Raw genomic sequence first — 16,427 nt, forward strand, 5'->3', positions numbered from 1 at the left:
GGTCAACTACAAATAGTTCCAAAAAGGTTTCCACGTGTCATCTACTTGACCTTCAATAAATATCTTCTTGGCATCTCTCTCTCTAATGGACATGATGACCTCCCACAATTATCTCTTTACTTTTTTTGTCTTGGGTTGCTTAACTTGCTTTACTCTGTAGTCTCTTCTGCTCTGCTTTTCCCCTGTTGCGTTTCCTTCTCTGCAAAACAGGAGGTATGTGATTCTTCCCCCTTTGTTTTTTCAGATGTTTTTATTCTTTCTCTTCATTTTTGAGTTTGTAGTCTGCATGTTTATATAATTCACTTCCTTGTTGACAATTTAACATCTGGGTGGGTATTCAATCTAGTTTTCCAGTTGTCTTATTGCTTTGATCTGGTAAGAATTCTGCTTGGCTGCTGAGAAAGTAAAGTAGAAAACTTTATCTCATGTCAATAGCATAACTTGATTAAAGTTTTGGAAGCTGAATTGTTTGACCTAACCATCACCAGTTGTTACAATATGGGGTTTATGGGTTAAGAAACCTGGATTTGGATTTTCTCAGCAACCAAACATAGCAATATGCTTGTATTAGAGGGCTATAATTTGACTTATTTCAGGATGGTTGCATGACTTTGATCACTCCTAAAAGATTCTCAAAGGGAAAAGGAAAATATCAATAATTTCATTAAAATCAATAATTTGTTTTTTTTTAACTGTGATTACATTTTTCATTCTACTTTTCTGGTTGGAGTTGGCGGTTATGTTTATTTGAATTGCGTTGTGCCAGAAATCAGTCTATTGAGAATGAAGGTTTCCAAGGGCAAAGGTCCTGTGAGGAAGGAGAAGAAAGAAGTCTTAAAGCCTGTAGTAGAGGACAGGTAATTTTCATAAATGGAATTCATGGATGACTTTCTTAAAGCCTGTAGTCGGGTTTGAGACATAAATAGCTTTATTTGAAAGGTAATGTCATGTTTATGTTTCTTCAATTCAGAAAGGTTGGAAAGCGAAAGGCAGCGATTGAGGCTGACAAGAGCCGCCGAAAACTTGCTAAGAATGCAAAATTGGGCAAGAAGGACCCTAACAAACCAAAGAGGCCTGCTAGTGCTTTCTTTGTTTTTCTGTAAGTATCTCTCCAAATAAGATGCGCAAGGGAATCATTTTAGACTATTTCAATGAATCTTTAGATGAGATATACTGACGTACTGTTTAACTAATTATCACAGAGAAGAGTTCAGAACGATTTACAAGCAAGAGCATCCGAATGTAAAAGCTGTGTCGGCTGTAAGCAGCTTTCATAGTTTATGTTCCATTTAGTAGAAAGTGTTGACATTTGGTTTGGTTAGCCATTTCATCTATAGTCGGATATTGATGTGAATCGTGGGTGCTTTAAATGAAGGTGGGGAAAGCTGGAGGAGAAAAGTGGAAATCTATGTCTCATGCGGTAAGTAGTATAGTATCCTCTGAAAGTAATCTGAAAATATTGTGATGTATTAAGGACAGTATAATGTGCTCTCAGTGGACCTGGCTATGCAGAAATTTTTTATGACTTTGGAAGTTTGATCCATGCCAAGTCATTGCCATTCGGGTGATGAGCCCTTCATAGTTGTTATTACATGGGGCCGAAAATTTTCATATTTGAATCATATAGATGATTCTGTTCATTTCATTTAAAAGGAATGAACCGTCAAATGTGAATTTTTGCATCTTGGATTGTGTGCTAAGTTGGAAATTTAGAACAATATTAATTAGTCATTGTGCAAAGGATGTATAAGTTCTTACCTTCTATAAGCTCAATTCTGTTTCTGTGGATTCAGTCCTGGCTCACAATAGATTGATCCCTTGCATTTCTTGTCTAATTGATCTTCTTATTGGGTTGGCATTGGTAGGAGAAAGCTCCATATGAAGCTAAAGCAGCGAAAAGGAAATCAGAGTATGAAAAGCTTATGAAAGCTTACAACAACAAAGAGGTACATAGACTCTACTTTAACAGAAACAAACCCTTCACCTTTCTTCATCTTTGCTTTCCTGACTCTTATGTCTTCTGTCAGGAGGACACGGATGATGAAGAAGAAGAAGTAGCTGAAAGGTCAAAACCCATTGTGAAGGATGATGAAGAAGAGGAGAGTGGAGAGGTAATCTTTGAAGCTATGAATCCTTGTGTTGTTCTACTGCCTGCTACATTGAGTCTTTATTTAATACTTTTCACATCTTGCATGCATTCTGATCTTTCATCCGATAATTAAAAAAGGCCCTTGTTATCATTATAATTTGCCTTGAAGTTGCTGTAAGTTCAACCTCCTGGTTTTGAAATAATGCATGAGCTCATTTTATTATCAAGAAAACCTGTATAATCCACTCCGTTTTATGTAGCTGTGAACGCATAATTGAAGATATTCAGCCCCAACTTTATGCTGCTGTGACATTCACAGTTTTTATCTGAAAAAAAAATTAGTTCATCCTACTAGAAACTATAAATTCATTCAGTGTATCATATGCTTTCACTAGATTCATTCTTTTCTGGCATCACAGTCTAATCACTAACAAGTCAAGAACTTGGAAAGAATTTGTGCCCTATTACCATTTCTGGTTGTTGATACCTGGCTAAAGAAGATATTTTAGGATTTCTATTGGATAATTAGCAGCCTAGCTACTGCCCCTTGGATTGCCTGAATTTTCAGCTTGCAATACTCAAATGATTAGGTGCACACAAAAATCAAAGAAATGCTCTTTTTCTGTGGAATAGGAGTGTACAAACGTCTTCTCTATACTTTACGTCTCGAAGGTTTCTCTGAGCATCCTAACATAATTGGAATTTTCAAATTGCAGGAAGACGATGAAGAAGAAGACGATGATGATGATGAAGACTGAAACTCGGTACTATTTTGGTCCATAATCTCAAGCCCGTGGAATGGGACTTTGTGTTTACACGGCCTTCACTTATGTTAAATATGGTTGTTTATTTGAGGGGGAATGCAGAGCCCTTGCAGTACGTCTATATATGTATGTACCCAATCCCTACCGTTGTTGTATATATATCCTGTTTTAAGCATGCGCATTGGCCGTGCATGAGATCTTACAATATTTTCTTCTATTTTGCTAACAATCATTGTGCAAGTTATCTATCAAATGTTTTTGCTTATAAAATCCACTGGTACGCCAAGGGGCCATTTGCCGGCACATCAGTGGTTTAGATGATGGGGAGGACCTAGGCTCCAAAAACAACCCTCACAAAGGAAAAGTTGCCATTACCACATAAGAAGTGGGCTTACCAAATTGGGCAAGTTCGAAGAAGGCAAGACTTGCTTGGGATGTTGCCTGAGCAAGTTGATGTCAGCATGATGTTAGTGTGACGTCAGTGGCCAATTTGAATACCTGAAAAATTAATAAAAGTACTAAAAAATTCAGATTTTTTTTAAAAAAAATAAATACATAATCATGTTCTTTACTTTTCACATAAAAAATCATTCAAATTCATCTCCTCATATCTCATGTAAATAATGGTTGTCCTTGGGATGCCATGGCAATAGATGGAAATGCATCAAAAAAATTACTAGGGAAATCACGATCCACCCTTACTCTTTGCCATGGCACAATGAGGTAGAAGTGCTCTTAAGTTCGAACACCCAATGGCACCAACCCCTCTTCCCAAACTGTGACCAAATAAAAATCAACCGGCATCAGATCTCTCTTCTCCAAATTGAGAGGGCCACTCTTATTCACAAATTTCAGAATGTGCTTGGCTTGGGCCAACAAATGATGAAATTTACTATAGCAACAAAGGCCCAAATTTCAGGATCTTATGAGGAGTATTTTGGGTCCAAACATAAAATAAAAATAAAAATATTATTGTTAGGAACATGGGTTTATAGAAAAGGTAATGCTTTTTTTTTTTCAGTACAAATGAAAGGGCAACCACTTTCCAAGCCATTATTATGAAAAAATATACTTGATCTTTTACATTAGTCTGATCAAACAGATAGGATATGCTAAAGAAACCAGATTAGATTAGTTACAGAAAAAGGGTTTAGGGTTTTTCTTGTGTATGAAAATGGTGATGGAGAATTTGAGAAGTCATGATTTCACACACCTGTCGATGTGGGAACATGTCGCCAGAAAGTGAGAATGTGATGGTCACATGGTCGCAAGTAACGATATGCAACATGCCCCGAGTGGACTACAAGTGCCATCATCATCAACCAAAAAGCAAAGAGGGCTAAAGAGAAGAGCCAAAAAAAGATTAAAAGAAAAGCTTCCCACAATCCCTACAAAAACCAATTTGCTTTTCCTTTTCTGTTTCTAATGTCAATCATGATATGTGTTATAATTCAATCTCTATGATTATATTCCATGCATAATCCTCAACACTAATCATTTCCAATGTCAGTTCCCACCAAAGTCTATACCCCGTGTTTACTGTGCTTTATTACTATTTACTAGGATCTAGTGCTGTCAACTATCTTTTTTATCCACTCCTCATGTCGGAATTTGTTTGTCGCAGTGATTCACGGCTGGCCGCACGTGTGCTCACCTAATAATTTTTTGCTTCAATTCTAGCAAAAGTTGTAGGATGAGACTGGCCATTTATTACACGCATCTTTATTCACTTAATAAGATGGTTGTCAAAGGAAAATGCATACATATACTTTACTAAGTTAATTTTGTGTGTTATCCTTGGGCATATGCTAATCTTCTCTGTATCGTTCCAATTTCATCGGATGTCCTTATAAAGATTGTTACATGTGTCATTCATCCTAATTTATTGTATTAAAAAGCAACTGTAACTAAATGCACAATAATTCAAAGGGTCAGTATGTAACGTCTTTCTAGTTAAGGAGTCAAGAAATGAGGTCAAGAAATGATTTCAATTTCAAATGGAGAAGGGGTTTCAAATCCGAGTTCTAGCAGGTACTATTGAATGGATGTGATTGGCATAATTTTTTTTAGAAAATTAGAGAAAAAGAAAAGCAAATGCCGACAATATATTCATCTAATGAACCCAGCTATTCCTAGACTCCTAGCAAACAAGAAAATAGTAGGCAAGCTTTGTTTTGGTCCCCATTTTTCATGCAAAAAACAAGAAGGGAAGCATCTCTAATTCAAAAGATGAACCTTAACCGTGCTTCACTTTTGCTGTTTCAACCTCTTTTTGTGCAAAGTGAAAAAAAAAGATGATGGGGTGGATTATTTATTGGAATTTAAGCTCAAGAGATTAACTTAGTCGATTATAAAATGATTGGTGGAGGTGAAGAAAGTCCTCAATGCTGCAGTAGTTAAGCACAAATGACAAAGGCATTAAAGGACAGGAAGGAAGAATTATAAGTGGGGTTTTGGATTTAATACCACTTGATTAGAGACAAAGCAACCAAACCCTAAAGATTCAAAGGGAATTTGGCAGACAATGTCAATCAAGTTTATCAATAACCACTACTTTAGAGAGAGAAAAAAAGTCACAAAAAATCATTAATATTTTAATGGGGCTTTGGGGTAGGAGTTTCTAAACATCCATCTCCAATGAGAATTGACTCCAATGCTTTTGGTACCATGAATGTGGAATATTATTTTATAAAGATTGTGCAATTGTGTAATGGTCCAATGGGTTACAAATTACAATGTATATCTATCTAAATGGTACTAATTAAGCAAATCCCCCGCCCCTCCACTTCCAAGTGTGTTTCCAGTCCCAAGATGTCTGAGAGATTGTTCTCTGGTTTGATCTTCTTGAAGTACTGGTTGTTGCAGGTTATGAGTCATCCTCATCTGTAACTTCAAGTAAATTGAGATTCAAATTGTATATTTTATTTTTCACTGTTCTGTAATGTTTGTACCTATTTGTTTATGCTTTTTTTGAATTTTTGTATTGCAAGAATCTCCATTTGAGACTATGTCCTTACTGTTTTGGAGGAAAAAAAAAAAAAAAAGAAAAAAAAGTAACCCATAAATTGTGTGGCTATCAACTTTGATTGATGCAACCCAACTTTTCTGCTTGACTTTCTCCAATCCCCTCTTTGGAAAGAATATAGAGTCACACTAGGGTACCCCACTACCCCTCAAGTTGGCCTTTTTTTTCTTTCTTTCGTTTTGTAATTTCTTCAACAAAATCCATTGTAATTCTCTTTCATTCTTAATAGGCAAATATAAAAAATACAAAGAAAAAAACATCAAAAGATTCCTAGTGTCCTCTTTGCATAATCGCATGGCCTTTTTCCACTCCCAGCTAGATAAGACATAGTAGCTAAAATACGAACACGTTCCATTGATTATATATTACATGTGCTTCTACATGTGGGAGATAGGGACACCAACCAATCACTCAAATAGGAGAGATTTGAACGGCAAATTTTTAGGATCGTTTAGACTTTTATCATCTAGTTTAATCCAAAGGTATAAACAGAGGATCAATCACTTGATTGGTTTCTATCTAAATTAGACAATTACCGAACTATTGGAAAGTTTGGCATGTGGAATATACATAAATGAATGAGCACGTGTGTTGAATGGCTCTATATATGCACACAATGGTTTTAATCGGTGATTGTCCATGCACAATTTTCCACAACACTACAGGCATGACAAGTAGATGACTTGCATGTCACGGAGATATATAGTAAATGATTCATTCAAACTAACATAAGGTATGTTTGAAATTGGAATCAACTTAACTCTAATTTTTAAACAATTAGTTGTATGAATGAAATCGAAAAGATCTCGAGTTTAAAATTTTAATACACGGAAATGAAAAATGTCTTCTTCAAAATCTATATAAATTAACTTAGACAAGGGTTGTCAAATTTGCTGATATAATTTATAAGTATTCGAGTTTTATTCCTAAACCTTATCCCGACCAGGAACCAGGTGATGCATATCTTTTCTCTTGTGTATTGTAGGAAAACAAAATGATCGGATGGAAATCCAAGGGGCCAAAGGTTGAATTAATGTGACCAAGTTTTAAGAAAAAGCAAGCCATAGGCACAAATTGGTTGTGTTGTCGCGAATGGATTGGAGGCAAAAATAACCAGTAGGAAGTAGAGAGAAGAGAAGCAAGGCACTTGGGCGGCAGACAGACAAAAGCCATAGGGAGTGCATGTGAACTTGCCCCAGAAGTACATGATGATCAAATTCAATCTCATCCATCAAATCCCAATCTATTCTTCTCTCTCTCTCTCTCTCTCTCTCACTCTCCATCTGAGTCACTGAGAGAGTCAGTGTTCCAATTTTCCAAATGCTATAAAGACTGGCACACGTGCACTTCTGACAGACAGACACACCCATTCGTGTCTGAGATTGGGCAGACGTTGAAAAGTGCACTCACAACACTCCAAACACACCAGATTGAGGAGGGAGGGTATCTTGTAATTTTATCACACCCACACGTGTATGCCTCAGACCTCGTGTCCAGTACCTTGACCACCCTATAACCCTATACCCGACCCTAGTTTGACTCTGACGTCTCTCTCTCTCTCTCTCTCTCTCTCTTCCATACTTGAGGGGGTAGCTTTGGAACCGGACTCTTCATTGTATAAATATTTACGTATGAATTGTTCTGAATTCGTCAATTTGTAGATAGATATCCTCACGTCACTTAATATGTGTTGATAAATCATACAGATAATAAACATAGACGTTTTCATCGTTTATATAAACCTAACACGAGGGCTTTCAAAGTTGTTCACTATTTCCATTTGATCTTAAATACAAAAATGGGAAAGTTAAGCACACATCTATGTAGCAAATTAATTAACATGAACAATGAAATTGAGAAATTGACGAGTGAAGAACTTCTTTTGAATATTCCTACTGATTTGTCACAATAGGACAATTATTGATGTGCTCATCGATCTTGCATTATTGGTATGCAACAAAAATTCCAATTCATCTATGTCCTTGGCTTGGCTATCTGACAGACTCAGAAATTAATGGATGAGAATTGGCCAATGATTGCATTGCACGCATGGGGATTCCACAAATACCTCTCCTCCGCATATATACAAATCCAAAATGACCATGGAAATACTAGTCCACCTTCACTGATTGATCCACATTCATCATGGAATCCTAAATATTATACATACGAATCTCACTTTCAGCATGAAAAAGATGTCTTAGGAACAGAAAACCTTTTTTTTCTTTCTTCTCAATTAGAAGAACACTTAAAATAATAATATTAATTTAATCATAATTAATAAGAGGATTTTAAATTCAAGTGTTGATCAAAGGAAAAAAAAAAGATAAAAAAAAGATATTTTATTTAAACCCCGCACTTCTTTTTTTTCACCCCTAATACTTAAATTATTAAGGTATAAGTTTTATTATTGTGTAAAAAGACAAAAAATGTTATCCAACTTAATAATTAATCATAGTACATCTATACACACACCCCATCACTCTTCATATTAAGTTTTAGAAACCTCCTTCCAACTTCCTGTTTACAAACTCTCTCTCTCTCTCTCTCTCTCTCAACAATACTAAAGTGTTAGAATTAGTTACAGTTCTTGAAAAGAGGCAAAACAGTTCTCGTTTTCTAGAAAGTATTAAATTTCGGATTTGGGTTTCATTTGTTTGTATTTTTTTGCTGGGAACAAAGAAAATTGTAGGGTTTAAATAGAAAATCTCTTTTAGTTCTTATTTTTTCAATTTGTGGTGTATTTAAAGGTATTTTGGGAAGATAGAGGGTTTTCTTAGAAATTGTAAAAATTTAAATTAAAAGTTGTGAACTTAGAACATGGGGTGGACTAAAAGAAGTGTGGGATTTAAATAGAAAATCTCGAAAAAATAAAAATACACTCATTTGAATTATGGTGTTCCTCTAATTTGAGTTAAGTGATGGAAATTAATGAATTATATGGTCCCCTTTACAGTTGAATAAATGAATCCAAGATTTGATAAGATTTCGTGGTCCTTTGTAGCTTTATAGCTGGTGCAGTACAATTACATCTATATGATCTTGATGCTTGGCCTTGCGGTGTCCCAAAGTTGATAGAAAAAGAAAACAAAAGTCGGGACCTCAAATTGAAAACTCATACTTCATCATCATGCATGTTATGCAGCAACTAAACCGGTTGGTACAATGGAATGGAAATACTTGGCCTCTTAGCCATTTATAGTTATATGAATATCTATAGTGTCGGCAAAGCAACCTAATATAAATAATATTTTCATGTTCAATAACTTCCACTCTCCCTACTAGCTTGTGTTTTTCTTTCAATATTCAAATGTTCCTATCGTTTGTCGTTTATGTTAGAAAATTCCATAATTTAATAATGATTTGTTGTTAAATTGCATCTGAGATTTTGTGTTCGAAACTCAACTTTCGAGTATCGCTTGTATAATTGATTGATGTACTTAATTATATAAGAGTGGCCAGTGGGAAGAGCACGGACCCGTACCAAGTTGGGATATTGGATCCAAAAGATTGGTTTTGATGGAGGAGCAGAGCACCATATTTGAGATCATTGATGTGGCTGAGCTTCACTCTAGTGAGTGCAAATTTGGATATTACAGCGACCAGTCGAGCCAAGTAGCTAGCACATATGTAGAGTTGATGGAGTTGCCCTCATGGGTCCTTGAAAAAGGACGCAATATGCTGCATATGTACATGGTCGCTTATTTACTAGCTTACCCTAAAATATTAAATATATATACTACTGTCACCTCACACGTGAGATGAGATGTTGTGGGGGTAACTTTCATCTACTAGAAGGCCACCCCTTGATGATGACTTGCATGAGCAATGTCTCACGATTAGGGTTGTAACTTTTCTTTTAAGGGGTGGGGTTGACTTCAAATTTTTTAATGCTTTCTTGTTCTAACCTAATCACTCAGATTTCATTCAAGAATAATTTCCACAGCATTTTGGACATTAATTTACCAATTACAACATCAAATTAATTAGCATAGTTTAGTTTAGCATTATCTCATTCAGATGATATATATTTCAAAAGAACAATGATTAACTTACTATAAATTTCTTGATTAATGGGTTTTTCTAATTCTTGATAAGTAAATGTGCTATTAGTTTAAATAGAAGTGATATTAGAGAAAGGGGGTAATCGAACTTAATACCTCGAATGCAGGGATAAATACTCTTCACTACTTGAATTACAACCTCAATACAAGAGAATCACATACTCTAAACAAAAGCAGAGAGAGAACTACAAAGAAATATTTAAGAAGTCAGAGATTGATTTAACATCAAATTAATGAATGGGGATTGAAGAAGAATGTGTGTTTTATTATAGGTTTCGTACAGTTGAAGTGAACCAAAGAAAAAAGTAGAAGGGCACAACACAAACACATGCATGATGGGGTTCTGTCATGAAAAGCTTGATATACCAATATATATATATGTATATATGAAAGGGGGGGTTGGGTTGTGAGTGGGAGATTCTTTCTCATAGGGATCATTATTTTATGGGGTTGTGACTTGTCGAGTGGGTGAAAGAAAGAGAGCCTAATGTTGTGTTATGGGGACCATGTGGATTGAGAGCAATGTGGCTATCATCACCTCATATTTAAAGTCCAAACCCTATAATTGCATCATACTTCTCATTATTTGTATACACGTGGCCGGCCGGTTGCTACTATTTTTAAATTATCTTCCTCTTTTTAGAAGCTTCATTTGTGGGGCTCACGACCCACCTCTTGGCTTCACCCTCAGCCCTGCCCTGCAGGGAGAGGGAGGCAGAATTCGGATGGACTTATAGTTTTCTATCTTTGCTAATCATAATTCGGTTTGATAACGACAATGAAAAGGAACAGGTTTTGTGATTGATTTTCAGCGTATAATAGTCCTCCTCCTGGAAAGAAAGAAAGAAAGAAAAACAATTATGAAGGGAAAGCTAGCTTTACATTAATGCATATGTATCAAACATTTGGAATTGGTTGGGACAATTAGCATTTGAGCAGAGCAGGCATGAATCATGATCATGACATTCTCTTTGCTAACATTAAACCTCAATTTAAGCAAGATATGAAATGCTTGTACGTAATTAATGATTCTTTTTATAAGTAAAGATGAAAATACATAACTTTCAATTTAGCGATTTACTATTAACACTCGTTCAAAAGTAAACTTGAACTTGTATTTGAATCGAGTATGAATAGAAATTCTGTTATCTAAAATATTTATAGAATCTGATCTTATTTGCTATATATACTTTGATCTCATTCCTTTCTTTACATACTTTCTATATAGAAATTATGTATGGAGACGAGATGCAATATGAATCGGGGTTGATGTACCGTGTACTTACAAGTTGCATTATATAATTTGTAATTTTATACTCCAACCCAACCACTAAATAAGATATCTGAACATTTGTGTGCACCACATGGACAAATTAATGACTAATTAAAAAATCATATGATGAACTCAATTAATTATATACATTCCTCGTGGTTAGGATGGTCTACCGATTCCATATCTAAAAATATATTATTAATTATTGTAGGAAGAGGAATGTCTTGCCCTTACTAATTCCAATTTGTCTATATATGTAAACTAAGAAATTATTAGAGAAGAAAAACTATATGCATGTATTGCCGTATTTAGAAATTGCGTATGTGACTAAACTCCATCTTTTTCATCCTAACCCACCATCTTTTTCACTAAACTCCATCGTGTCTCCCAATCCAACGGCCCAAAGAGGCACACTTCAACTCACTCATACGAGCCATAGCATACCACATGAAGCAAACCAAACCAGCTGCTCTCTCTCTCTCTCTCTCTCCATATTTCCCCCAACAAAGTCTCATGACGCTTATCTTAGAGAGAGACGGAAAGAGAAAAAAAGCGTCCTATGAGAAAGAAAGAAAGAAGGGTAAGAAAAAAAAAAAGAGTTGTCCGATACGAAAATATCCGACATTAATTTTCTTTCCCCGCAAACCCCTCCTCTCTCTTCCCTTCCTCCTTCCTTAGATTCTTATTTATTAGCAGCAGATCCATCCATCCATATTCGATTATCGTACCCCCCGTGTGCTTCCCCACCATCCCCCTCCATTAATATCACTATCACACTCTCTCTCTCTCTCTCTCCATAACCCCCTCCTTCCCATTTCTATATATACCCACCACACCACCAATATATATACACTCAAATACATAGATATACATATAAACAAATATTTATATAGATACTTAGATATCACTCTATCTAGCAAGTTAAAATTCACCATGGAGTTCCTTTTCTCATTTCTAGTGGGTATTTCTGTCCTTTCTAGCTTCATTTTTGTTTTCCTTAGGAACTCTCGATGCCGGAGGTTAAGGCTGCCTCCGGGAAATCTCGGCTGCCACTTATAGGGGAGACTCTGCAGCTGATCTCAGCCTACAAGACTGAGAATCCCGAGCCGTTCATCGACGAGAGGGTGAACCGGTTCGGGCCCATATTCACCACCCACGTGTTCGGCGAGCCGACGGTGTTCTCGTCCGACCCAGAGACGAACCGGTTCATCTTGCAGAACGAAGGGAAGCTGTTCGAGTGTAGCTACCCGAGCTCCATATCCAACCTTTTGGGGAAGCACTCGTTGCTGCTCATGAAGGGCAGCCTCCATAAGCGAATGCACTCTCTCACTATGAGCTTCGCCAACTCTTCGATTATAAGAGACCATCTGTTGGACGATATAGACCGGTTGATCCGGCTCAATATGGATTCCTGGACCGACCGGGTCTTTCTCATGGAGGAGGCCAAGAAGGTAGGGTACACCTTAAAACCTCTTTTCTTTTTTTTTTCTTTTTTTTGATTAAGTGGGGGGCAAAGCCCCAAGAAACAGATTACACAGACTGGTCTAAACAGACCAATCTAGAATGAACAAAACCTCTTTAGTAAAGTACCAATAGATAGTTGGTTAACCATTTTACTTTTCTTGTTTGAAATTAAAAGAAAAGAGATTTGACAAAGTCTTTTTCCCATTTTTGTTTTTAAGAATATCTTCGCTGCTTTTTTTATTAATTAGTTGGCGGAAAAGGATCTCGACTTGCTGACAGTGTGCGTGAGAAAACCTGTTTTAAATTCTAATGTTGGCAAAAAGAAAAGAAAAATATGCGGTGATATCTATCTTATAGGGTAAGTTTGTGTGTTGACGTCAAAATAGAAATGGAGGTGACTTGGATCCCATGGGCAGGGCTTAGTTAGGCTTTAGTGGGTGACATACATGCAGGGGCACGTTACCACATTTAAAAGTATATACGGGTAGAGAAACAAAATCATTCTCTTTGAATCATCATATTCATTCTAGCTGCTGCACATGTACATCTCTTCATCTATATTTATTATATAAAATATCTTATGATTCTGTCACTTTCGCCTCCTATATTCTTTTAGAAATTGGGATTAAATTTAATGAATTTTTTTATTAATAAATTATGTGCAGATAACTTTTGAGCTAGCAGTGAAGCAGCTAATGAGCTTTGATCCAGGTGAATGGACCGAGGGTTTAAGGAAAGAGTACGTCCTACTAATTGAAGGCTTCTTCAGCGTTCCTTTGCCTCTCTTTTCCACCACCTACGGCAGGGCCATTAAAGTATTTTTCCTTCTCTTTTTTTTCTTCATAATTATACTTACCCTTAATTAATCATGTAATTAATTAATTATTAATTATTATGATTTTGAAGGCTAGGACGAAGGTGGCAGAGGCGTTGAGGTTGGTAGTGAGGCAGAGGAGGGGAGAGAGTGAGGCAGGGGAGAGAAAAGAGGACATGTTGGGTGCTCTTTTGGGTGGAGACAACGCCTTCTCCGACGAGGAGATTGTGGATTTCTTGCTTGCTTTGCTGGTCGCCGGCTACGAAACCACCTCAACAATCATGACACTTGCCGTCAAGTTCTTAACTGAGACACCTCTGGCCCAGGCTCAACTCAAGGTGCCACTCTCCTCCCCACACTCCCCACCCTTTTCTTTCTCTCTCTTACCTTTTTTTTTTTTTTTTTGCCTTGGTGGGCCTATTAGTCTTACAAGCTTATCTTGGATTTCTAATGTGCGGAGAGGGAAATTCGAATTTAGGTATAAGATGGGCAGGGTCACTGTTCTCTGACGCTAACTCACATATACACCTCGTTTTTCGTTATCTAATTCTTGATGCGTTTCATAAATTTTGGATCCATGATGATTTTGATAAATTATGAAATCTCATTTTATCAACGGCTGATAATTACTTACTTACGTTACGCCTGAATATTTATCAGAAATATCTGTTTTTGTACATGTTGGTTGATTAAAAAAATGTCATTTTTATTATCATAAAATATAGCTGAACATAGTAACCCACATAATTTTCTATTAGAAAGACGAAATTGCCCCTACGGAAATCAGGAAAGGTGGTCAAAAATAGGAGAGAGGAAAGTACAGAAGATAAAGTCAGAGTAGAGAGTAGAGAGAGAGAGAGAGAGAGAGAGAGAGAGAGAGAACAACATTCGTATAAGACCAACGGACAAAATGATGGCCTGCCCTCCCTCCAAACTGCACGCTTCAACCTGTGGCGTCCTGTAAAAAATGTCAGGCTTTCATCAGATTTGGTCTTTTTGACCACATCGCCTCTCTCTCTCTCTCTCTCTGTGTTTTTATCCTTGCTTCACGTGCAAAGGGTGGGGGTATTTCGGTCATTCGAACATGCTTCCTACTTTATGGCTTTTGGACCCGAAGGTCCCAAAGCTGGGTCCTTGGGAATCGTGTGGTTCTGATTTCTAGGACCTTGAAAAAATCCGACGGTGCAAAGAGGGGTAGGTGATGTCAATGTATTCAGCACCCTCTTCGATTCCTAGGATTGTTGTTGTTGTTTGTGCTGCACACACGTGATGCTTCAAGCGTCACCGTTGGATTGTCTTTGACTCTGAATCAAACGGTAATGGTTTTTTTTAACTGTTCATTGCAGGAGGAGCATGACCAAATTAGGGCAAAAAAGAAGTCGTCAGAGACTCTGGAGTGGAGTGATTATAAGTCAATGCCATTCACTCAATGCGTAAGTGTTGTTAATTTACAAGATAGTTACGTGTGTGTGTGAATGATTGTCAACAGTTGATGCACAACTATGAAACTTACTTGAATTTATAGTTACCAATCATCTATATACACGTAGACACAGATGAATCGAATCTCATTCAATTAAGTTAAATAAATACAAATCTTATAAAGCTGATTCATTTTTATGTTTTGTTTGTGTTTAGGTTGTCAACGAGACATTGCGAGTTGCAAACATAATTAGCGGGGTGTTTAGGCGGGCAATGACAGACGTCCACATCAAAGGTAACAACAACTTCCACACCACACAGCATCAATGAATTATCGTACTAGTTTGATGAATTTGTCAAGCTAATGTTTACCAACAACCACAAAACATGTACCCTACGACAATTAAATTCAACTCACAAAGTATTAATAATTGATCGAAAATATCGAAACAGGCTATACAATTCCAAAAGGGTGGAAGGTTTTTGCATCATTTCGTGCTGTACATCTAGACCAAGATCATTTCAAGGACGCTCGCACTTTTAATCCGTGGAGGTGGCAGGTACTAGTTAATTTAATTCCCGTGTCTTCGTAATTATTATTATGTTTTCTTTAATTATTATAATTATTTTCTAATTGGTGATTAAAAATGAAAATACAGAACAATTCAGGAGCAAGCACAAGCCCAGCAAATGTGTTCACACCATTTGGAGGAGGGCCTAGGCTTTGCCCTGGTTATGAGCTTGCTAGAGTAGAACTCTCAGTTTTCCTTCACCACTTAATCACCCGTTTCAGGTTTGTATTAATCCTAATTAATATGATCTTTATGCATAAATAAATAGAGCTTATGCTAATTGTTGATGTTAATTATGGCAGTTGGGTTCCTGCCGAGGACGATAAGTTGGTGTTCTTTCCAACCACAAGGACGCAGAAGAGGTACCCTATCAATGTGCAGCGCAGGAATTATGGGTCTGGGCCACCATGTAAACAGTAACTCAGACAGTAAATCTAGTGCAAGTGCTGTAATAACCTTTGATCTCCAAAGCAATAAGATGAAATTAATTAATTAATTAATTGGTAGATTAGTTTCATTAATAAATAAATCAATTAATTTTGTTGGAAAAAGTTGAGCCGATTTTTGCAGATTTTGTAGGGTGTGCTTTTGACTATTGAAGGGGCTACTATCACTGTTTCCAAACACAGCATTTATTTATGCATGAAACTTGGCAAAAGCATTTTTGATGAATAATAAAATATCCAATTTCCAACTCCGTTTAGCCGCATTGCACGTCGGCCTTGGTACTGAAATTAGTCCTCCACCGTTCTTTTCATCCTCGAGCCCCTCAATATCCTCCACCACCAAGACAGAAAAAAGCTCCATCCTCTTCCATGTTCCTTTTGCTTGCTTCATCAGGAAGGCCCAGCTTTTGGCATTCATATTCATCCCCAAACCCCCAAGTCATAAACGGCGGGACTTACCTACCAATGCAGCGAATTTTCAGCGCAGATCAATG

At 36.8% G+C, this 16,427-nt stretch overlaps 2 protein-coding genes and 1 pseudogene across 2 annotated transcripts; 2 read left to right on the forward strand and 1 right to left on the reverse strand.

Moving 5' to 3' along the window:
* Positions 1 to 73: 73 nt before the first annotated feature.
* Positions 74 to 3,106, forward strand: LOC103332772 (high mobility group B protein 3-like). Its single transcript, XM_008235523.2, has 8 exons — positions 74 to 213; positions 767 to 857; positions 971 to 1,099; positions 1,203 to 1,260; positions 1,376 to 1,420; positions 1,866 to 1,946; positions 2,028 to 2,111; positions 2,806 to 3,106. Exons 2-8 carry the CDS (start codon positions 784 to 786, stop codon positions 2,845 to 2,847), a joined length of 513 nt encoding a protein of 170 aa, XP_008233745.1. The 5' UTR covers positions 74 to 213; positions 767 to 783; the 3' UTR covers positions 2,848 to 3,106.
* A 1,506-nt stretch (positions 3,107 to 4,612) lies between these two features.
* Positions 4,613 to 4,710, reverse strand: LOC148917442 (U6 spliceosomal RNA; annotated as a pseudogene).
* Positions 4,711 to 12,064: 7,354 nt separating this feature from the next.
* Positions 12,065 to 15,983, forward strand: CPD (Cytochrome P450 superfamily protein). The gene is made up of 8 exons (XM_008235525.2): positions 12,065 to 12,666; positions 13,345 to 13,494; positions 13,586 to 13,831; positions 14,840 to 14,926; positions 15,132 to 15,210; positions 15,369 to 15,475; positions 15,575 to 15,708; positions 15,790 to 15,983. The coding sequence occupies exons 1-8, from the start codon at positions 12,226 to 12,228 to the stop codon at positions 15,905 to 15,907; spliced, it is 1,362 nt and encodes a 453-aa protein (XP_008233747.2). The 5' UTR covers positions 12,065 to 12,225; the 3' UTR covers positions 15,908 to 15,983.
* The last annotated feature ends 444 nt before the right edge of the window (positions 15,984 to 16,427 follow it).

Source organism: Prunus mume, linkage group LG5 (assembly GCF_029339155.1).
Source record: "Prunus mume cultivar Tortuosa linkage group LG5, ASM2933915v1, whole genome shotgun sequence".
Taxonomy (NCBI): Eukaryota; Viridiplantae; Streptophyta; class Magnoliopsida; order Rosales; family Rosaceae; genus Prunus; species Prunus mume.